This window comes from Phoca vitulina, unplaced genomic scaffold, assembly GCF_004348235.1.
Source record: "Phoca vitulina isolate PV1807 unplaced genomic scaffold, GSC_HSeal_1.0 scaffold2, whole genome shotgun sequence".
In the NCBI taxonomy this organism is placed as follows: domain Eukaryota; kingdom Metazoa; phylum Chordata; class Mammalia; order Carnivora; family Phocidae; genus Phoca; species Phoca vitulina.
The window spans coordinates 68,437,397-68,460,818 of NW_022589705.1; the positions used below are offsets into that span (position 1 = coordinate 68,437,397).

Here is a 23,422-nt window from a genome sequence, read left to right on the forward strand (position 1 = left end):
TGTATTGGAACAAATTATGGCAGAGAACTTCCCAAATTTGGGGAAGGAAACAGGCATCAAAATCCAGGAGGCACAGAGAACCCCCCTCAAAATCCATAAAAATAGGTCAACACCCCGACATCTAATAGTAAAACTCACGAGTCTCAGAGACAAAGAGAAGATCCTGAAAGCAGCTCGGGACAAGAGGTCTGTAACCTACAATGGTAGAAACATTAGATTGGCAGCAGACTTATCCACAGACACCTGGCAGGCCAAAAAGGACTGGCATGATATATTCAGAGCACTAAATGAGAAAAATATGCAGCCAAGAATACTATATCCAGCTAGGCTGTCATTGAAAATAGAAGGAGAGATAAAAAAGCTTCCAGGACAAACAAAAACTAAAAGAATTTGCAAACACGAAACCAGCCCTACAAGAAATATTGAAAGGGGTTCTCTGAGCAAGGAGAGAGCCTAAAAGTAACATAGACCAGAAAGGAACAGAGACAATACACAATAACAGTCACCTTACAGGCAACACAATGGCACTAAATTCATATCTTTCAACAGTTACCCTGAATGTAAATGAGCTAAATGCCCCAATCAAAAGACACAGGGTATGAGATTGGATAAAAAAACAAGACCCATCGATATGCTGTCTACAAGAGACTCATTTTAGACCCAAAGACACCTCCAGATGGAAGTGAGGGGGTGGAAGACCATTTACCATGCTAATGGACATCAAAAGAAAGCTGGGGTGGCAACCCTTATATCAGACAAATTAGATTTTAAACCAAAGACTATAATAAGAGATGAGGAAGGGCACTATATCCTACTTAAAGGGTCTATCCAACAAGAAGACCTAACAATTGTAAATATCTATGTCCCTAACATGGGAGCAGCCAATTATATAAGCCAATTAATAATAAAATCAAAGAAACACATCAACGACAATACAATAAGTGTAGGGGACTTTAACACCCCCCTCACTGAAATGGACAGATCATCTAAGCAAAAGATCAACAAGGAAATAAAGACTTTAAATGACACACTGGACCAGATGGACTTCACAGATATATTCAGAACATTCCATCTCAAAGCAACAGAATACACATTCTTCTCTAGTACCCATGGAACATTCTCCAGAATAGATCACATCCTGGGTCACAAATCAGGTTTCAACTGGTACCAAAAGATTGGGATCATTCCCTGCATATTCTTGGACCACAATGCTTTGAAACTAGAACTCAGTCACAAAAGGAAAATTGGAAAGAACTCAAATGCGTGGAGGCTAAAGAGCATCCTACTAAAGAATGAATGGGTCAACCAGGAAATTAAAGAAGAATTTAAAAACTTCATGGAAACAAATGAAAATGAAAACACAACTGTTCAAAATCTTTGGGATGCAGCAAAGGCGGTCCTAAGAGGAAAGTATATAGCAATACAAGAAAGGTCTCAAATACACAACCTAACCCTACACCTAAAGGAGCTGGAGAAAGAACAGCAAATAAAGCCTAAACCCAGCAGGAGAAGAGAAATAGTAAAGATCAGAGCAGAAATCAATGAAATAGAAACCAAAAGAACAGCAGAACAACAGATCAACGAAACTAGGAGCTGGTTCTTTGAAAGAATTAATAAGATTGATAAACCCCTGGCCAGACTTATCAAAAAGAAAAGTGAAAGGACCCAAATAAATAAAATCATGAATGAAAGAGGAGCGATCACAACCAACACCAAAGAAATACAAACAATTATAAGAACACATTATGAGCAACTATATGCCAGCAAATTAGACAATCTGGAAGAAATGGATGCATTCCTAGAGACATATAAGCTACCAAAACTGAACCAGGAAGAAATAGAAAACCTGAACAGACCCATAACCACTAAGGAAATTGAAGCAGTCATCAAAAATCTCCCAACAAACAAAAGCCCAGGGCCAGATGGCTTCCCAGGGGAATTCTACCAAACATTTAAAGAAGAATTAATACCTATTCTTCTGAAACTGTTCCAAAAAACAGAAATGGAAGGAAAACTTCCAAACTCATTTTATGAGGCCAGCATTACCTTGATCCCAAAACCAAACAGAGACCCATCAAAAAGGAGAATTACAGACCAACATCCCTGATGAACATGGATGCCAAAATTCTCACCAAAATACTAGCCAATAGGATCCAACAGTGCATTGAAAGGATTATTCACCACGACCAAGTGGGATTTATTCCTGGGCTGCAAGGTTGGTTCAACATCCGCAAATCAATCAATGTGATACAATACATTAATAAAAGAAAGAACAAGAACCATATGATCCTCTCAATAGATGCAGAAAAAGCATTTGACAAAGTACAGCATCCTTTCTTGATCAAAACTCTTCAGAGTATAGGGATAGAGGGTACATACCTCAACATCCTAAAAGCCATCTATGAAAAACCCACAGTGAATACCATTCTCAATGGGGAAAAACTGAGAGCTTTCCCCCTAAGGTCAGGAACATGGCAGGGATGATGTCCACTATCACCACTGCTATTCAACATAGTACTAGAAGTCCTAGCCAAAGCAATCAGACAACAAAAAGAAATAAAAGGCATCCAAATCAGCAAAGAAGTCAAACTCTCACTCTTTGCAGATGGTATGATACTTGATGTGGAAAACCCAAAAGACTCCACCCCAAAACTGCTAGAACTCATACAGAATTCAGTAAAGTGGCAGGATATAAAATCAATGCACAGAAATCAGTGACATTTCTATACACCAACAAGACAGAAGACAGAGAAATTAAGGAGTCGATCCCATTTACAATTGCACCCAAAACCATAAGATACCTAGGAATAAATCTAACCAAAGAGGCAAAGAATCTGTACTCAGAAAACTATAAAATACTCATGAAAGAAATTGAGGAAGACACAAAGAAATGGAAAAACGGTCCATGCTCATGGATTGGAAGAACAAATATTGTGCAAATGTCAATGCTACCTAGAGTAATCTACACATTTAATGCAATCCCTATCAAAATAACATCAACTTTCTTCAAAGAAATGGAACAAATAATCCTGAAATTTGTATGGAACCAGAAAAGACCCCGAATAGCCAGAGGAATGTTGAAAAAGAAAAGCAAAGCTGGTGGCATCACAATTCTGGACTTCAAGCTCTATTACAAAGCCGTAATCATCAAGACAGTATGGTACTGGCACAAAAACAGACACAGAGATCAATGGAACAGAATAGAGAGCCCAGAAATGGACCCTCAACTCTATGGTCAACTAATCTTCAACAAAGCAGGAAAGAATGTCCAATGGAAAAAAGACAGTCTCTTCAACAAATGGTGTTGGGAAAATTGGACAGTCACATGCAGAAGAATGAAACTGGACCATTTCCTTACACCACACACAAAAATAGACTCAAAATGTATGAAAGACCTAAATGTGAGACAGAAGTCCATCAAAATCCTAGAGGAGAACACAGGCAGCAACCTCTTCGACCTCAGCCGCAGCAACTTCTTCCTAGAAACATCGCCAAAGGCAAGGGAAGCAAGGGCAAAAATGAACTATTGGGACTTCATCAAGATATAAAGCTTTTGCAAAGCAAAGAAAACAGTCAACAAAACCAAAGACAACTGACAGAATGGGAGAAGATATTTGCAATGACATATCAGATGAAGGGCTAGTATCCAAAATCAATAAAGAACTTATCAAACTTAACACCCAAAGAACAAATAATCCAATCAAGAAATGGGCGGAAGACATGAAAAGACACTTTTCCAAAGAAGACCTCCAAATGGCCAACAGACACATGAAAAAGTGCTCAACATCGCTCGGCTCTGGGAAATCCAAATCAAAACATCAATGAGATACCACCTCACACAAGTTAGAACGGCTAAAATTAACAAGTCAGGAAATGACAGATGTTGGCGAGGATGCAGAGAAAGGGGAACCCTCCTACACTGTTGGTGGGAATGCAAGCTGGTGCAATCACTCTGGAAAACAGTATGGAGGTTCCTCAAAAAGTTGAAAATAGAGCTACCGTATGACCCAGGAATCACACTATTGGGTATTTTCCCCAAAGATACAAATGTAGTGATCCGAAGGGGTACATGCACCCCAATGTTTATAGCAGCAATGTCCACAATAGCCAAACTATGGAAAGAGCCAAGATGTCCATCAACAGATGAATGGATAAAGAAGATGTGGTATATATATACCATGGAATATTATGCAGCCATCAAAAAACAACAACAACAACAACAATGAAATCTTGCCATTTGCAACAATGTGGATAGAACTAGAGGGTATTATGCTAAGCGAAATAAGTCAATCAGAGAAGGACATGTATCATATGATCTTACTGATATGAGGAATTCTTAATCTCAGGAAACAAACTGAGCGTTGCTGGAGTGGCGGGAGGTGGGAGGGATGGTGTAGTTGGGTGATGGACATTGGGGAAGGTATGTGCTACAGTGAGCGCTGTGAATTGTGTAAGACTGATGAATCACAGACTTGTACCTCTGAAACAAATAATACATTATATGTTAAAAAAAAAAAAAAAGAAGATAGTAGGAAGAGAAAAATGAAGAGGGGAAAATTGGAGGGGGAGATGAACCATGAGAGACTATGAACTCTGAGAAACAAACTGAGGGTTCTAGAGGGGAGGGGGTAGGGGGATGGGTTAGCCTGGTGATGGGTATTAAAGACGGCATGTACTGCATGGAGCACTGGGTGTTATACACAAACAATGAATCATGGAACACTACATCAAAAACTAATGATGTATTGTATGGTAATTAACATAACAAAATAAAATTTAAAAAAAGATATGGCATTAACAGCACAATCTGTGAAAGAAATACTTGATAAATGGGACTTCATTAAAATTAAAAACTTATGCTCTGTGAAAGACACCATCAAGAGAAGGAAAAGGCAAAGAAACCACAGCTGGGAGAAAAATTTTGCAAAAAGATGCTTCTGCTAAACCTTTCCCCCCCCCCCCCACAAAAAGCCTCTTAAAACTCAACAATAAGAAAACAACCCAATTTAAAAATGCGCAAAAGAACAATATAGAAAATGGATATTAAATTTCAGTCATGAATGATGAAAGAGTTCCAGAGATCTTCTGTACAACTTTGTGCTTATAGTTAACATACTGTACTGTACATGTAAAATTTATTAAGTGTATAGATCTCATGTGTTTTTACCACCAAAAAATCACAGAAATAAATACATTACAAACATGTCCATTAATGAAAAAAAAAAAAAAGGAAAGGCTTTTACACATGAAAACCCAGAAGCCATACAAAATAACTCTGTTAAACCCAACTTGATAAATATTAGCATTTCTATATGGCAAAAAACCCCAACATAACATTTATAACCAATAGAAGGCTCATATCCATAATATATAAAGAATTAAAAAAATTTTTTTTTACTAAGTAATGCCTATGCCAGTGTGGGGCTTGAACTCATGATCCCAAGTTCAAGAGCCACATGCTCTATGGACTGAGCCAGCCAGGTGCTCCAGGAGTATATAAAGAATTCTTACAAATTAATAAAAGATATAACCCAATAGAAAAATATACACGTGACTTAAGCAGGTACTTCACAAAATAGTATATCCAAATGAGCAACAACAACAGTAACAACAAATTATGACAGGGTTTTCAACTTCATCAGCCATCAGGGAAATGCAAATTAAAGCCGTAACTAAATATCACAACACACTTACCAGAGAAGGCAAAGTTAATAAGACTGACAATACCAAATACTGACAAAGAATTGGGAGCAACCAAAATCTCATATACAACTGAGGGGGGCTTAAATTAATACAACTATTTGGAAGACAGTATAACAGTTATCTACCAAAGTAGAATATGCACATAACACTTTGATCCAATAATTAGGCATATCACAATTAGAAATGTGTTGGTAAGTCCACGAATATTCCTAGCAGCACTATTCATAATAGAGCACAGCTGGAAGCAACATAAATGTCCATCAACAGTAGAATGGCTAGATAAGGAAATTGTAGTATGTTTATTCAGTGGACTATTATACAACCAGCATAAGTGAACAAAGTGCTGCCACATGCAACAACATGAGTGAATCTCACGAACATAAGATTGAACAAGATAAACAAACTAAATTCAAGAATGCATATTGCCTGCTGTCAAAACTCAGAAATAGTGTTAAAAGTCAGGATAGTGGTTACATCTGGGTGGGAGAGAGGGTGTAGACCTAGAGAGAAGAAACAAAGGGGGTTCTGGAATGCTGGGAGCTTCTTGCACCGCATGATGTACACTTAGGAGTTGTGTGTGTTTGGCTAGGTATGTTATGCTTATGCTTCAGTAAAAATTTCTGGACACTGTACAAAAAAAAGCTGTTTATCAAACTTTGATGTGTTTTAGATTTTTTTTCTCAATGTACGCATGTTCTACCCTGAGAAAAGATCAATTACATTTAAAGCATCATCAGAAACATTCCTCTGCCAGCACAGCTTACCTAATTTACTCTGTTCTTTCTCCCTCCCTTGTAGCTCATCAGTGAGCCTTCGGATCTCTTCCTGGGCCATCCTTAACCTCTCCGCTGCTTGTTCCGCATTTCTCTCCAGGCAGTTTTGTGAAGTTTTATCTTTTTCCAGGTCTTCATTACGGGACTGAAATAAAACTATTATTAGTAATAAAACAAAAATTAAATGTACTCTTATAACACTGCACTATTTCCTACAAGCATTTGAAAGCTAACAAAGAAAAGCAGCAAACAATATTTCATTTGTATGTATTTCTTTTATTAAATGAAACCATAGGGCACCTGGGTGGCTCAGTTGGTTGGGCGACTGCCTTCAGCTCAGGTCATGATCCTGGAGTGCCAGGATCAAGTCCCGCATCGGGCTCCCTGCTCAGCGGGGACTCTGCTTCTCCCTCTGACCCTCCCCCCTCTCATGCTCTCTCTCTCTCTCAAATAAATAAATAAATCTTTAAAATAAATAAATAAATAAATAAAACCATATAAAATTGGTGATACTTAATTTTTTTACCTATGAACATACAACTTCATATAGTTCAACCTAATATATCTAAGAGTTTATGGTTATACGATTATAAAAAATAGAAATTTTATCATAAAAATGAGTATCGTCTGACAAAAAAGAGAGAAAAAAACTCCTGTATATGGTCCCTTAAATACTGTTTATAAAACGCTTTCACAGAGTATTTCATTTAATGTCAAGATATGCACACACTCAAATCATATTTACAGATCCTTTTCTGCAATTATTTTCAAAGCATTTTAAAAGCTAAGAAATTCAGTCTCCATTATACCTTGCTTTTGATCCCCAAAATATGTATTCATTTATATAATCATCATACAAATATTTCTAAAAGATAAGAAGACAACCAAAATACCATCTGTATAACAAAACCACTTCTAGTATATTGGTATATATCCTTGCAGTACTTTTTATTTATATACATTTTTACATAGTCATAATCCCAATCTACGTACATTTCTGTCTTTTTCATTTAACATTATATGAGAAACATTTCCCAAAAAAACTGTACAAATTTTGTAATGATAATTTTTTTAAAGGCTATATAGTGTTCCATAGTGGGTGTAATATGATTTATATAATCATTTAAACATTTGGTAGTTTCTAATTTTTGCTATTAAATAATACTATGATAAACAGTTTCATCCATATACATTTATCTTGGGTTACTTCCTGCAGTTAAATTCCTAGCATATACTTTATTTACTGGATTTAGCACTTAACATTTCCCCAGATCAAAACATTTAATTCCATGAAGAGAATTGATTATACTTAAAATAATGTGCTATATATATTAAAGGACTACCCCCCAAAAAGGGCTCCAAACAAATTTGGGAAGGATTATCCCAAAGTGATTTTTCAAAGGTCATAACACACATTGACTGTTTAAATTTTGACGCATTCAATAATAATCAACTATTAATTTTTTTCTTCCCAAATCTTTGTGATGTATTTATAATACTTTTATGCACAATTTTATAATCTTCACAGCATCAATCTATATTTTAATATATTCAAACAAAATACTTGGTAAAAGCTAATGTGTAATTAGCTGCTATTATTAAGTGAAGGATTTTTTTTTTTTTTACCTCACTCAGATTTTTTTCAGATTGCTGCACAGGTTCCTGATATTTCTCATGTTCTCTTTGCAGAGGCTGGTGGATTTGTTCAAGTTTCTCCTAAATAAATAATGAGGTAAGTGAAACTTACATCAGTCAGTCTTCATAAATTAAAATGTCATTTAAATTTTTTTAAAAAGCAAAAAACAAAAAAAGGAGCACAGTCCAATCCACTTCATCAAGTTAGGCCATGCATTTTCAATGAGACAATATCACCCCAAAGGGAGTGAAAATTGGTTCCTATGGGGGCAAAAAAATCTTACTCTTTTTATGTACAAAGCATGATATGCCTACACTATGTAGAACTCTACAGTAGTGTTAAAATTTCACAGGAGAGTGATTAGGAAAATTATCTAAAAAGTCTTACTCTAGAGGCAATAATGAAAAGCAATTGGCTAACACTGGCTAGCCAAACCTTGAGATTAAAACCCAATAAAGATAACAGGAGAAAGAAAAATCACAGGGCAATCTTCTTATTCATAAATATAGATACAAAATCCTAAACAAAATTTTATGAAATCTAATCTAATAATATCTAGAAAGGACAACATATCACGAATAAGTTGGATTTATCCCAGCAATGCAAGATAGATTTAATATTAGAAAAATAAATCAACGAAATTCTCCCATTAACAGATTCAAGTTCTAAATTATTTCATCATCAATGGCTACAAAAAAACATTTTCTAATATTCACCACTGGTTCCTAATAAAAACTCTTAGCAAATTAGGAATAAGAGTGTAAATAATAAATAATAAATAAAGACTACCATCTGAAATAAAAGCTTCAGCAAACATCATACGTAATAGTGATTCACTGAATGCTTTCTCCAATATTAATAACAAGATGATAATACTAGATAATACTAATAATAATACTAATTTCAAGATAATAGTAAAGAGCCTAGCCAGTATAAGGCAGGAAAAAGAATTGAAAGGAATGAGGACTGAAAAGGAAGAAACAAAAGTTCATTATTCTCAGATAATGTGATTGTACAGGTAGAAAATATTTGAAATCTTCAAAAAAATTATTAAAATGAATAAGAGGGGTGCCCGGCTGGCTCAGTCAGTGGAGCACATGCCTCTTGACCTCAGGGTTGTGAGTTCACGCCCCACATTCAGTGTGGAGCCTACTTAAAAAAATAAATAAATAGGGGCGCCTGGGTGGCTCAGTCGTTAAGTGTCTGCCTTCAGCTCAGGTCATGATCCCAGAGTCCTGGGATCGAGCCCCACATCGGGCTCCCTGCTCAGTGGGAGGCTTGCTTCTCCCCCTCCCACTCCCCCTGCTTATGTTCCCTCTCTCGCTGTGTCTCTCTCTGTCAAATAAATAAAATCTTTAAAAAAAATAAAAATAAATAAATAAATAAAAATAAAGAGCAAAAAGTATTTTATAAATAAATAAGTAAAATGAATAAGAAATTTTAGCAATAATGTTGGGTGTCGGTCAGTATATAAAATAATTATACTTTTAAATACCGGTGACAGATAGTTAGAAAATTAAATTCTTTTAAAAAAGATAGCATCTGTTATTAATAGCATCCAAAAATATGAAGTACCTAGGAATAAATGTAACAACAAGAGTGTAAGATTTTATGGGGAAAATCATAAAACTTTACTTATATACATTAAAAAATACATGGATATTCCATGATCACAGATCACATCAATAATTTTAAGATAGTAAATTCCTCTTGAACTGATTCATTAAAACCAAAAATCAAAATCCCAGATTTTGTAATAACATGAATCAGAATGTTACTCTTTCCTCTTAAAATTATTTAGTGACTCTCCAGACCTTCTATAACAAAATCCATCAAATGTTTTTATGCCTTGGGGTGCCTGGCTGCCTCAGTGGGTATAGCCTGCAACTCCTGATCTTGGGGTTGTGGGTTCAAGCTCCATGCTGGGTTTAGAGATTACTGAAAAATAAAATATTTTTATTTTTTTATTTTTTATTTTTTAAAGATTTTATTTATTTATTTGACAGAGAGAGACACAGCGAGAGAGGGAACACAAGCAGGGGGAGTGGGAGAGGGAGAAGCAGGCTTTCCGCTGAGTAGGGAGCCCGATGTGGGGCTCGATCCCAGGACCCTGGGACCATGACCTGAGCCGAAGGCAGACGCTTAACGACTGAGCCACCCAGGCGCCCCTGAAAAATAAAATCTTTTTAAAAAAATGTTTTTATGCCTCTAGTATGGTTCAGGAACATTGATGGGTGCTAAGTCCAAACTTTAGCTTAGTATATGAATCTCATCATGATGTGGTTCCTGAAAATATCTCCAGCCACATTTCTCAGCATTCACTCACACGAACCAGTCTGTAATGTACACTGTTTCGTCTGCAGAAATGCCTTTCCCAGCTTCTTCATCTAGCTAACACATATTCAGCTTTCAAACTACTACTCAGTATCTTCTCTGGAAGGCTTTTCAGTCCCCCGACCCATCACATCTGACTCAGCCCCTTCTCTGAGTTTCTCGAACCTTCTATGCCTTCCCTTATCATGGGATTTTACACACTGAACTATAATCACCGGCTTTTTTCTTTCCTCCATTAGCTTATAAGTTCCTTGCAAGTCCAAATCATGTCTAACTTGACTTTGTTTCTACATCCACTGGCACAGAGCCTGGCACATGGGAAATTCTCAATAAACAATAACAATAATGCTAATTAATACTCTGGTTTCTCTTCAGATGGCATAAATCTTTCACCTTTTATTACAGATTTCTGTGGAGAAAAAAAGCCTCACAATAATGCTAATTAATGTGTGAGGTAATATTCTAGAGCCTTATATATGTTATTTCATTTTCATGATAACCTTGTGGAGTAGCTGAGTCGATCCCAGATTTTATAGATGAGAAAATCAAGGCTGACAAAAGTTAACTAACTTGCTCAAGTTCATACCGAGAACAAGTGGCAGAGAAGTCCATCCAAATATAAAACCTATATACTTGGGGTGCCTTGGCAAAGTCGGTTGAGCGGCCAGCTCTTGGTTTTGGTTCAGGTCGGGATCTTAGGGTCCTTAGATCAAGCCCCACATCTGGCTCCCCACCAAGCAGGGTGTCTGCTTCAGGATTCTCTCTCTCTCTCTCTCTCCCTCTGCCCCTCCCCCCACTCACTTGGACACGTACTCTCTCTCTCTTAAAGTAAATCTTTAAAAAAGAACACCTATATACTTAAGCATTATTAAAACTGGCTTCCTAATAATTTAATGAATGAATTATTAAAGAAACAAACAAACAAAAAAAAACTGCCCTGCCTCTTATTCAATTACCTACTTAATTTCAGAATACCTGGGCAAGTCCTTTCTGTAGGTTACTGGTCATACGTCTTTGTGACGTATGGCTTGGAGCCCCCAGTTTCCAGTTTCCTCAAGAGTGTTTTCTTTCTACCAGTAAGTATGTAATCTGTTCACTGGGGCTGCTCAGAGCTATTTCGGATAAGCCCTCTTGATACAACATTTCTTCAATCTCTTTTATTTGCACTTCTGTTAGGAAGAAATAACAGAAACAAAACTGTTAAAAGAAATGCCGGCGAGGGGCGCCTGGGTGGCTCAGTCGTTAAGCGTCTGCCTTCGGCTCAGGTCATGATCCCAGGGTCCTGGGATCGAGCCCCATATCGGGCTCCCTGCTCAGCGGGAAGCCTGCTTCTCCCTCTCCCACTCCCCCTGCTTGTGTTCCTGCTCTCCCTATCTCTCTCTCTGTCAAATAAATAAATAAAATCTTAAAAAAAAAAAAAAAAAAAAAAAAGAAATGCCGGCGAATAATTGCTGTTATAAGATGTTAAATGTGTTTTTAATGAAATAGCAAGTTAATTTTTAAAGAATCAGCTATACTGCTACCACCACTCTTCTCCCCATCCCTCCAGGGTGTTTGCAAACTTTCAGAAAAAATAACAAAAAAAGTAGTCGGAAAAGGTTCTCAAAAGCGGTAGATATTCTTACTGTTGCATAACTTTAAAATTTATTGTTGTTTTATTGAGTGCTTACTATGTGGTAGGTATTGTATTAAGCACTTAAGATAAATTTATGTCATCTAATCCTTGCAACAATCCACTGAGGTAGGAAATATGATTATCCCATTTATGAGACACGGATGCAGGCACCAACAAGCCAAGTAATTTGTGTAAGGTTACTTAACTAGCCCTGCCAAAATTCTTGGTGATTTCAATATTCAGGTAGATTATTCTAGTGCCCTGGCTTCTCAAGGCTCTTCACCAACTAACTTCCAAAGATTGAGTCCTCCACCCCATCTCAGCCCCTACTCCACAGTAATTCTCTAGACCTTGTTGTTAGCAGCAACTCCCCAGTCTCAACTTCAAGCATCCCATTCTCCAATCACCCTTTCCTATGTACTTCTTCTAGTAGCTAGATATTAACAAATTTTTGACCATACTGGCAACTATAATCCACTAACTTTAAACACTTTTTAATGTTCCTTATCCCACTCCCGTTCCCATTTACTTTCTTACCTAGCTTAGATTCATCTAAGCAATTCATCATTATAATCACCCCCCTTGAAAACATTCACAACTCCCTTGCCCCTCTTTCCTTCCATTATACTTGGTTGACAGAACTCCAGCCTGTAAACCAACCCTTCACCTCTCCTGCCCCTCACTCCAGAATTGGAGTGAGAAGTTCTAAAATGAAAAACAAAACAAAACAAAACAAAAAACCATGATTCCAAATGGAATATCTGAGGTGCCAGGGAAAATGCTGAGCAAAGAAAATAATAACTGTGTGGTAAATATAAATAATCACTGTCCCTATGTAATAATATTATCTAATTTGTGAGGTTAAACAAAATAGAATATTCTAAAGGGGTTCTATCCATGTCTTGTCTTGTAGCTTTGTAGTACTTAATAAATATTTCCTGAGTCCTTAATATGCTAGGTCCTTTACAAGGCAGGTGCTGTGGGAAACACAGAAACCACTAAGACCAGGGCACAATCTCTGCCCCAAAGGAGCTGACACAGGTCACTGTGACACAGTGTGGTAAGCGCTAGAATAGACATTGAAGGAAATAACCATCCTGTACTCTCTCACACACATTCCCGACTATTTCAGAATAGATAATTTAAAAAGACCAGACAGAAAATACACTCAAAACATTGTAAGTACTTTTCTTGGAGTGGAGGATTATATTTTTCCCCTTCTTTCTACTTTTATACATTTCCCAGATTTCTGTAATTGTCACATATTATTTTTAGAAGTAGGAAAAAAAATAAACTTCACACTGTTACAAAAGGAAAAATTACCCTGCTTGGGTTGGAGCTCTTTAACCACATGTCTATGCTGTTTGTTTTCCTTTTCATGACCGTGAGAAAATGCTTCTTTTTCCTCTGTTAAGTTATGGACATGGTTTGCATACTTTTCCACCTAAAAAGAAAATAATACATTTTCTTACTCTTAGTCCATGGTTCATATAGTAACCCATATCAAATCTATGAAGTGAAAGAGTCATTGAGAGATCACCATACTATTGTGTCTATAATCTAAGAAACAGAAAACCTGGCTTTCCTTAAGTGTGGGTCTCCCTCCCTAAACTTCCTTCCAGCTGCTTCATGTTATCAGACACTGTTTCCCACAGATATGATGACACATCACCACAAATTTCTGGGACAGTCACAATCTCTAATTTCTTTTTTCCATTAACTTACCAGGTTTCAAATCAAGTTTCCTTATCTATGATTTAGGAAATATAGCATGATACCCATGAACAGAGAAAAATCTCCACAGTAATTGTTTATACTCCTGTGCTAACAATGATGATTAAGATGTCTGAAATGTTAACAGAAGATTGTATTAAAATACTGAGTATTTTTTAAAAATAGCTTTTGGTTAATATGGCAGCTTCATAAAAGGTACTTTTATGTGGTGCATAATAATAGATTAAAAGCTAGCTCGATGCTCCCGGCACTATATTAAGGACATCAAATACTTCATTTTCACCGCAATCCTCTGAGACTATTATCCTCCCACTTTATAGGGGAAAAAGCAGGCCGTTAGAGGCCAAGGGATTTGCACTGTCATGCAGGAAACAAGGGGAGGAGCTAGGCTTCACACTCAGCAGGCCCAAACCTAGAGGCTAAGCTCTTACCTACTGTGCCAAATTGCTTAGAAGTAGACTACCAAAGTAACTGCATTTTGCTGAATTGTGTTGAGACCTATTGCACAACTCCTCATAAAACGAACAAAGAGCTGAATGGTACAGCAGACGTAACTCGGCACTGCCACCCAACTTTATAACTTCCTGCTAATCTTCAATTTCTTTCTCTTCAAAATGGCGGGAAGAATAACATCTATCTCTAATAATAACTATAATTTATTGAATACTTGCTAGGTGTCAAATACATGTCTGTGAAATGTTTTATGGACCTTAACCTGTGTAAACCCCACACATCTCTTTGAAGAAGCTATTATCATCCCCGTCTTACAGATGAGGAATTTCAAGTTCAAAGATGTTAACTAACTTCCCCAAGGTTACACAGAAAGACAGTACTAAAGGCAATTTTTCACCCCCATGTGCCTAATGTTAAAGTTCATGTCTATTATGCTGTCCTGCTTTTGTTCTAAAGAAGCTGCATTCTTCTTTAAGAGTTTGGAAATCAAATCAAAAACTCCTCTAAGAGTTAAATTTAAAAATCAATGAGTTGCCTATCTGAGCTGAGATGTTGAAACACAGTAGAATGATTTCCAATCAACCTGAGAGAATTTCTTAACTCATTTAAAGAAAAAATATGTTGAAAAGTAGGTTGATCAGTATTGGAAACATCAAAAGAGTGATAAGAAAGTCAAAAGATGCCATTATCGACTCCTCTAAGGGCTAGGTACCCTGCTTGGTTCTAGTCTATAACAGGTCCAGAAATAAAGGCAGGTATAGAGAACTCTATTGTGGAAATCAGGCTATCTTAGCCAGTGCTATAAAAATTAGAATCATTTGTTCAGCAAGTAAACATCTGTAATGCAGTGCACGTGTAGAGAAAGAATCCATCAGTCACAGGACATGCATGTCTGGTTCTTGTGGCAATTATATTTCTTTCTGTCAACTAGTAAGCTGGTATCTATTTTTCTACAAACTTCTCTGTGAGTGTAGTTAATATAAGGTCACCTTTGAGAAACAGATCCACTGACTAATCAGGTTTCTAAGCCTACAAGCTACAAGCAAGAGAGTCAGCTAAAGGGTTGGTTATTGAAACATGGATGAATTTACAAAGATAATGAAAGCCACCTTGAGCGGACCTATTTGGATGTCCAACCAGTCATCTCTGGGTAACATTCTGTACATGTACTCTACTAGAAATGAATACAGACTGTTGGAACATTTTAGGGAAAAAAAAATGTACGTGCAAGTGCTTTGCAAACTACACAGTAATATTCAAATGTTCGTTTTTAACATGTCAATTTAATGAAGGGACAATGAACAAAACCACAGGTATCTTAGAACTTTATGTTATTAGCTCTTACTTCTTTCATTTCTTCCATGTACTTCACTGTAAGTTCTTCTAAATTTCTGGTAGCAGTGCTCAGCCCGTCTTCACTGTTCTGGAATAAGCACCAAATAAAATAGAGTGGTTCTTCTGTAGCAACAAGGGATTCAACCCCTCCTTTCTCGAGATGGTGAAATACATATTTTATCTGAAGTTGTCCCTTGGTAAAAGAGATAAGCGTATGTGTATGTACATACATGCATACAACACACATGCACACACAACTGAGCATGCAAGAAAACTGACATGTATGGGCGCCTGGGTGGCTCAGTTGGTTAAGCAACTGCCTTCGGCTCAGGTCATGGTCCTGGAGTCCCGGGATCGAGTCCCGCATCGGGCTCCCTGCTCAGCGGGGAGTCTGCTTCTCCCTCTGACCCTCCTCCCTCTCATGCTCTCTGTCTCTCGTTCTCTCTCTCTCAAATAAATAAATAAAATCTTTAAAAAAAAAAAAACAAAAAAACTGACATGTATATACACCTAGAGTTAGACTCTGTACAAAGTAGTTTAGTTCTCCTGTTAATTAATGGGTATGTTATCCAGTTATGATGAACATTTACATGAATAGCCAACAACACAAAGAAAATTAAAGTTTCAGACAGCTTTATAATATCTTCTAAAATAAGAAATGATGAAATTATATATATAATGCAAATGTGTGTTTTAAAAAATACAAGCTTTTCTGTATGCCCAGTTCTGAAGTTTACAATTTAGTAATCTGAAAATTGCCCAAAAGCCCCTTGCAAAGTTATATGTTCCAAAGAATCCTTTTCCCCCTCAATTGAATTTGAGAGATAAAAGGACTCCTCTGGAAGCTAGAGAGCTCACTGATTCTGTACTATCAAGGAATACTCACAGAATATGGCTTATAATTTCTGGTGACTTTTAAATCATTCAGTTCTCTTCTAAAACCTCTTGATATAAGTCTGTCATCAATATTATCTTTAGTTTTTTAAGTTAAAAGTAGTCATGCTACAAAAGAGCTGACACTATAATGGTAGGTGAAAGATAAATTTCTGATTGAAGTTGTATCTGTGTTTCTCTGTTACTAGAACCTCTAGCTGTGAATAGGACTAGCTGTTATAATCAAACATAACTTTTAAAAAAATATTTTATTTATTTATTTGAGAGACAGAGCACGAGCAGGAGGGAGGAACAGAGGGAGAGGGAGAAGCAGGCTCCCCGCTGAGCAGGGAGCCTGACTCGAGGCTTGATCCCAGGACCCTGGGAGCATGACCTGAGCCGAAGGCAGACGTTTAACCAACTGAGCCACCCAGGCACCCCCAGACATAACTTTTAACCAAGTTAATCTGACCAAATTGTAGTGATCTGCATAATTATTATTGTAGTGCTGATAGTCCACACAAACTATACTGTTTTGCTTTCTTAATTATTTGTATTATTTTTCTCCTTTCTTGCTAAGTGTTTCAGTGTTATCATTTTCACATCAACAGTTTTAGTGGGCAATATATAGAATTCTAATTATCATCTGAACCTCACACTGAAAGAAAAAAGGACCCAGGCCTGAATCTTTGTACCCTATGTGTCCTCCTCATGACTTACAGCTAAAAATCTTCTTGTGCTCCTCTTCACCCCATTCCCATCATCTGGTCCCCACTCACATTCTCCTTCTCCCTTTTTAAGGCTGACTAATATTCTGGTGTATGGGTGTGTGCATGCATGTGTGTGTCTGTATCACATTTTTTCATTCATTCATCTGTTCATGGATATTTGAGCTATTTCCACCTTTCAACTGGTGTGAATTAACACTGTTATGAACATGGATTACAAGTATCTGTTTAAGTCCCTGCTTTCAATTGTTTTGGGTATATACCTAGAAGTAGAATTGCTGTCATATAACTCTGTTTAACTTTTTGAGGAGCTGCCCTACTGTTTTCCAAAGTAGCTGCACCATTTTTTTTTTTGCCAAATTTTTACTTTTTAATTTTTTTAAATTTTTTTTATGATTTTTTTTTTTAATTTTATTATGTTATGTTAGTCACCATACAAAACATCATTGGTTTTTGATGTGGTGATCCACGATCCATTGTTTTCGTATAACACCCAGTGCTCCATGCAGTACGTGCCCTCCTTAATACCCATCACCGGGCTAACCAATCCCCCCTCCCCCCTCCCCTCTAAAACCCTGTTTGTTTCTCAGGTCCATAGTCTCTCATGGTTCATCTCTCCCTTCAATTCCCCCCCCCCATTTTTCCCTTCCTTCTCCTAATGTCCTCCATGCTATTCCTTATGTTCCACAAATAAGTGAAACCATATGATAATTGACTTTCTCTGCTTGACTTATTTCACTTGTAGCCGCACCATTTTATGTTCCCACCATACTACCCAGAAGGGTTCCAATTTCTTCACGTCTTTGCCAACACTTGTTATATTTGTTTTATATATATAACAAAGCCATACTGATGGGGGTGAAGTGATTGCTCTCTTAAACTGTACTTATTCTACAATGACAGTGAGACCTCAGTCCCTAGACCATTACATCTTTCAAACCAGCAGATACTTTTGGTTTTTCCCCTCAAGCCTGGACCCAGTAGCTGATCACTGCAATCTCTCATCAATGTCCCCAGTTATCTTGCTCCTTGTCCCACCTTCCCTGAAAATCCCAGCCCTGGAAAAGTTTGACCATTTGACTATCCTATATCGATTTTAGTTTGCTGAGTGCTCGTAGAGAAAAATAAAACAAGCAAGCAGACTGGGGCCACTACAGATTCATGGTCTGCAGCCTGAGCCAAGCTTCTCTCCTGCTAGATCAATCTATGCATTCTTTACCAGATTCTGCTACAATTTCACTCGGCAACTATCCAGAACTTCCAGCTCTCCCATCAAACTCCAAATCTTACCTCTCCCCTCTTTTGGCAGATGACCTTGTCTTCCACAGCACTAATAAAATTAAAGTCATTATAAAACGCTGTCACCTTCTTCCCCTACACCAAGATACTAGCCTTCATCTTTAGAGAACTTGTTCTCTTTCTCCGCTCAGTGGAGACTTCCATATTCCTGATGAAAGCAAGTCTCTTCACCTGTGTTCTAGATCCCATCCCATATTACTTCTTCAAGGAAGCTTTTTCTTTTCTGTATACTCATTATCTGCCTCTCTACTGATCTCTTGCCCTTCATTCAAGATGTTTCTGGTCTTAAAAATAAAGATACAAAAATAACTCTCCTTTGACCCCACCACATTCCTCTGAAGGTACTGTCCTTCTTCTAATTTGTCTTCCCCTCCTCAAACATCTGCATTTTGGCTTCTGTTCTTACCACTATACTCAAAATATCACTTACCAATAACCCTCAAAATGCCAATCAAACTGGACATGTTTCTATAATTTTTATATATGATCTCTCTGCACCCCTATCTTGAAAGTGTTTCCTTTCTCTGTCCTGTCACATCACTTTCTCCTGTGTTTACTCTTACCTCCCTGGCCTTTCCTTCTCTGTGTTCTCCCTGAGTTCCTCTTCTTCCATAGCCCCTCGAGATGCTGACATTCCTAAGAATCCTACCTTTGGCTCTCTGCCTTTCTCACTTTCATGGTGATTAACAGCGTGGATATAGGAGTCTGACATACCTTGGTTCAAACCCTGGCTCCACCACTTTCTAGCTTTGTGACTAAGCAAGTCACCTAACTTCTTCAAACTTTTATTTACCCCCAAATAAAATGGATTAATAATAATGCCTACCTCATGGGGTTGTTAGGGTTGAATAATAATCTATCTTTGCTAAGCTCCAGCTCTATCTAGAAAAAAAATGGGAAGAAACAGAAACACGCTGAAGTTAGAACAAACACAAGTACGTGTGGCAAAGACTGCCAGTTGTCCCCCAATATTTATTCTTCCCTTTTCCCGCAGCATAAGATAACTGACTTCTTGAATGATCATACGGCTGCCTGCCTTACTGCTAGATACAGCCAAGTTCTGACCAATGGGATGTAAACGGAATTGTGCGCCACCTCTAGGAAGTGCCCTGAAAGGAATGGGATCGCTCTTCCTCACTCCTTCCTCCATTCTACTGGCTGCAATACACACAAGATAGTTGAAGCTTGAGCAGCCATCCTGGACACCATGGGGTAGAAGCCACCTGCCATAGATAATATACTATCATGAGAGAAGAAATCTGTGAATCTCTGACAATTTCAAGATGCTGCCCTATCAGTTCTGGACTGCTTTCTTCTTCACTCTTATTTGGGAGAAATAAATTTCTATCTTTTTCAAGCCATTTTTACTTTGAGCTTTCTGACCCTCACGGCCAACCAATCCCAACTATTACAGAAGGGTTACTTAAAGAATAAGATACACGTGCATATGGTGGAAAATAAATATGACTACATAGGAACTGGATATGGAACTGGACAGCCCATCCTGGACCAGACTGGACTAGTCTATCCTGACCCATGAGGTCTTTCGTCTCTGAGTTTCCACATGAATCTGCCCCCATTTACTTGCTTTTCCACATGGATAGATTTTCTCTGCTTGCTCATCAGCCAGGCTAGAAACAGCCATTCATGTGTTAAGCCTAACTAACTTTTCAGATTAAGTCATTTCTGTTCTTTATCTTTTAATTGAAATTCATGAAAGAGAGATGATTATTTTTTGCTCATTCAATGATCCATGTCCCCCTCTCCAAAGTTAGTTGTATAATCCTCATTCAGTCCATTGTCACTGGAATGGGTTAGAAGCAAATATGACATACAAATATGGCCACTAAAGCCTACTCTTTAAGTAAGGATTGGTAGAGAGGTACAAATTCCAGAGAAGAGGATGTGTAGGTAAGAAGACAATATAAAATGAGTCTACTGTTTAAGACCAATGCATATCAAATTGTCTAATGAACAACTCGGCTTGAATCCACTCATCTTTCCCTTCCACCTGCTCCTCCTTCTGTATTGTACAGTTAATAAAATCACCATCAATACAGTTTCCCAAGCCAGAAATCTGGGAGTCATCCATGACCCTGCCTTCTTATTCATCCCACTCTCATTAATGACCAGTCCCTGAATATGTAGATTCTACTTCTTATCTAAGGGTGCTGCCTTAATTTAGGCTCTCCTCACTTACTGTCCAGTTTAGTGTAATTGCATCCTTAACTGATATCCCTGCTTCCAGGCTGTCCCCCATTCAAAGCCCTCAGACTGACTGTTCTGAATGCAAATCACTTGCTGCTCTTCATTCCCACTGCTTTCAGGAAGAGTTCAAATCCCTTACCTTGGCACCAGAGATTCTTCACAACCTAGTTCCTGTCTGTCTTTCTAGCCTTATCTTCTGCCACACCTTGACATTAGTATACTTACTGATCCCCATCATGCTGCTTATATTTCCATGACTTTGAACATTTGGGTCACTCTGCCTGTTCTGCTATGACATCCCAGAACACACATTTTTCCAGGGGGTTGGTTCACTGAGACTCAATGGTTAAGTAATTTGAAAATTCTAAAAAAGCAGATCTTGAGGTAATATAAATCCATTATTTAGCATCTGCCTTTGGCTCAGGACATGGTCTCAGGGTCCTGGGATGGAGCCCATTTCAGGCTCCCTGCTGAGCGGGGAGTCTGCTTCTGTCTCTCCCTCTGCCCCTCCCCCTGACTCGTGCTCTCTCTCTCTCTCTCTCAAATAAATAAAATCTTTTTAAAAATCCATTATTTGAATTATAAATGCTCTAACATCTAAACTGCACCTAAAATTACCCACATAACAAAGTATACACACAAACTATTCTCTATAAAGTAGATACTGAATAAATGCTCATTAACTATCTTAAAAAGTTTTTGCCCTCCTCCCCAAACTTCCAGATGTAAAGAATGAGTTGGTAAAACTGTCAAAGCAAACTGAGACAGAGACAAAGAATTTTAAATGGAAAGAGAGCAAGGAGAATGGGTGCAGAGTCATTGCTTCTTGTTCTTATTTCCCCTACAGGTGCCCTCGAACTACAGTGAGGGGCCAGGACCATACCTCATGTTACAGCACATCTTTCGGCTCTAAGCAAGGGATGAGTTTTGGATCTTATGGTCTCAGAGTGACATTAGGGAACAAAAGTAAATAGCATGGCCACAAAAACTGATATACCCAGATAGGCTATTCACCCTAACCCTTCTTTCTCCCTTCTACACAAATATAATTTAAAAATCATAGGCATCTTAAATATAATACATATTAAACACAGTTTTTTCCTTCTCAATTCCCAAGTAAAATGAGGAGAAAAATACTTTTCAAAAAATTGAAAACAACGTAGCAATGTTTAAATGCTTAAAATATAAAATTAAAAGAAAGGCAAAATGCACACTATCATTACAGGTACGTAAAAATGTACACTCATGGGCAAGGGTTGACCCAGAACAGAAAAATGAACTTGATATGTTGGGACAGGGTTTCTTAACCTCAGCATCATTGACATTTGGGCTGGATAATTCTTTGTTGTGGGGGGATGTTCTGTGCATAGCAGAATGTATAGCAGCATCCCTGGCCTCTGCCAACTAGATGCCAGTAACATATCCCCAGCTGTGACAACTGAAAATATCTCCATCCTTTGCCAAATATCTCATGGGAAGCAAGATCACCCCTGGGTTTAGAGCCACTGTCCTAGGGTGAGAGGAAAGTTTTTAAAGAATTATTTTTCAATGTTGCCCTAATGATGTTTGTTTAGTAAATACATATTGGAAGGGGAAAGGTAAGACCCTTAAAATATAGCATCTAACACTCTGCTTTTCAAAAGTTAGAATTTATCCATTAAATGTGAAAAATTGAAAAATCTTTTTTAAAGATTTTATTTATTTATTTATTTATTTATTTATTTATTTATTTAGAGTGCAAGCAAGGGGAGGGGTAGAGGGAGAGGGAGAGAGAGAATCTCAAGCCGGCTCCACACTGATCGCAGAGCTTGATCTTAAGACCCTGAGATCATGACCTCAGCTGAAATCAAGAGTCAGACGCCCAACCGACTGAGCCACCCAGGTGCCCCCAGAACTTCTTTTTCTTTTCCAATCTATTACAGAAGAGAAAGCTGAATTTCTCAGCATTTGGAAAACTGACCTGGCTGTAATATGAGATATCACAGATAAGTGCTGTAATTGGTCTGAGAAAATAAAAATATCCAAATCATTCTAGCCCCCAAAATACCCGCTAAAAGTGCATATCTTCAAAATAAGTTTACATTTAAACCTGAATACTGAAAAAGAAATAGTAAGACTTAACCAGGAACACATACTTTTAAGACATATTAAAGTTTTTCAACTAAAAGAAAATTGTACTGGCTCTAAATGAATCTCATTCTATTTTTTAAGGTTCTATGTTCCAGTCTTTTGAGGACTATTAAGACTTCTCCCTTGCCAAAAATGTTTATTTTCAATCACTCCTCATTGTTTCTGTTTCTTGGCTCACATCACAAAGAATGTCTTCTGATTAAGAAACTGACATGAAGGGGCACCTGGGTGGTTCAGTCGGTTGGGCAGCCGACTCTTGATTTCCCCTCAGGTCTTGATCTCAGGGTCCTGGCGGAGCCCACCCCCGCAAACCCCCCCTCAGTGGGTATCTGCTTGAGGATTCTCTCTCCCCCACTCCCTTTGCCCCCTCCCCCATGAACACGTGTTCTCTAAAATGAATAAATCTTTTAAAAAAAAAAGGAAATTGACATGAATAGAAGGCACAAGACCTGTTTTAAGCATCTCCTCTCCAGAAAATTCGATGGTATCAAGGCACTGTGTTCATACGGGCTTAAAGTTGAAATCCGGTTACATGATCATTCTGAATGATCTTTTCATACGCATGAATACATCATGTAAATCTAACATAGTATTCACTTGA

At 37.7% G+C, this 23,422-nt stretch overlaps 1 protein-coding gene across 5 annotated transcripts in view; it reads right to left on the reverse strand.

Moving 5' to 3' along the window:
• The window catches only part of CCDC30 (coiled-coil domain containing 30), a 117,951-nt gene that overhangs the window by 93,498 nt on the left and 1,031 nt on the right, over positions 1-23,422 (reverse strand). For 2 of the 5 annotated variants that reach the window (XM_032431367.1, XM_032431339.1), the window contains exons 2-5: positions 15,594-15,671; positions 13,385-13,505; positions 8,103-8,192; positions 6,468-6,621 (exon numbers count right to left, since the gene is read on the reverse strand). In XM_032431367.1, the coding sequence (XP_032287258.1) occupies positions 6,468-6,621; positions 8,103-8,192; positions 13,385-13,441 (301 nt within the window). In that variant the 5' untranslated portion in view covers positions 13,442-13,505; positions 15,594-15,671. Of the gene's footprint in view, positions 1-6,467; positions 6,622-8,102; positions 8,193-11,421; positions 11,611-13,384; positions 13,506-15,593; positions 15,672-19,309; positions 19,366-23,422 lie in introns of those variants that run through there. The other 3 variants (XM_032431348.1, XM_032431359.1, XM_032431377.1) reach the window with 3 other exon arrangements.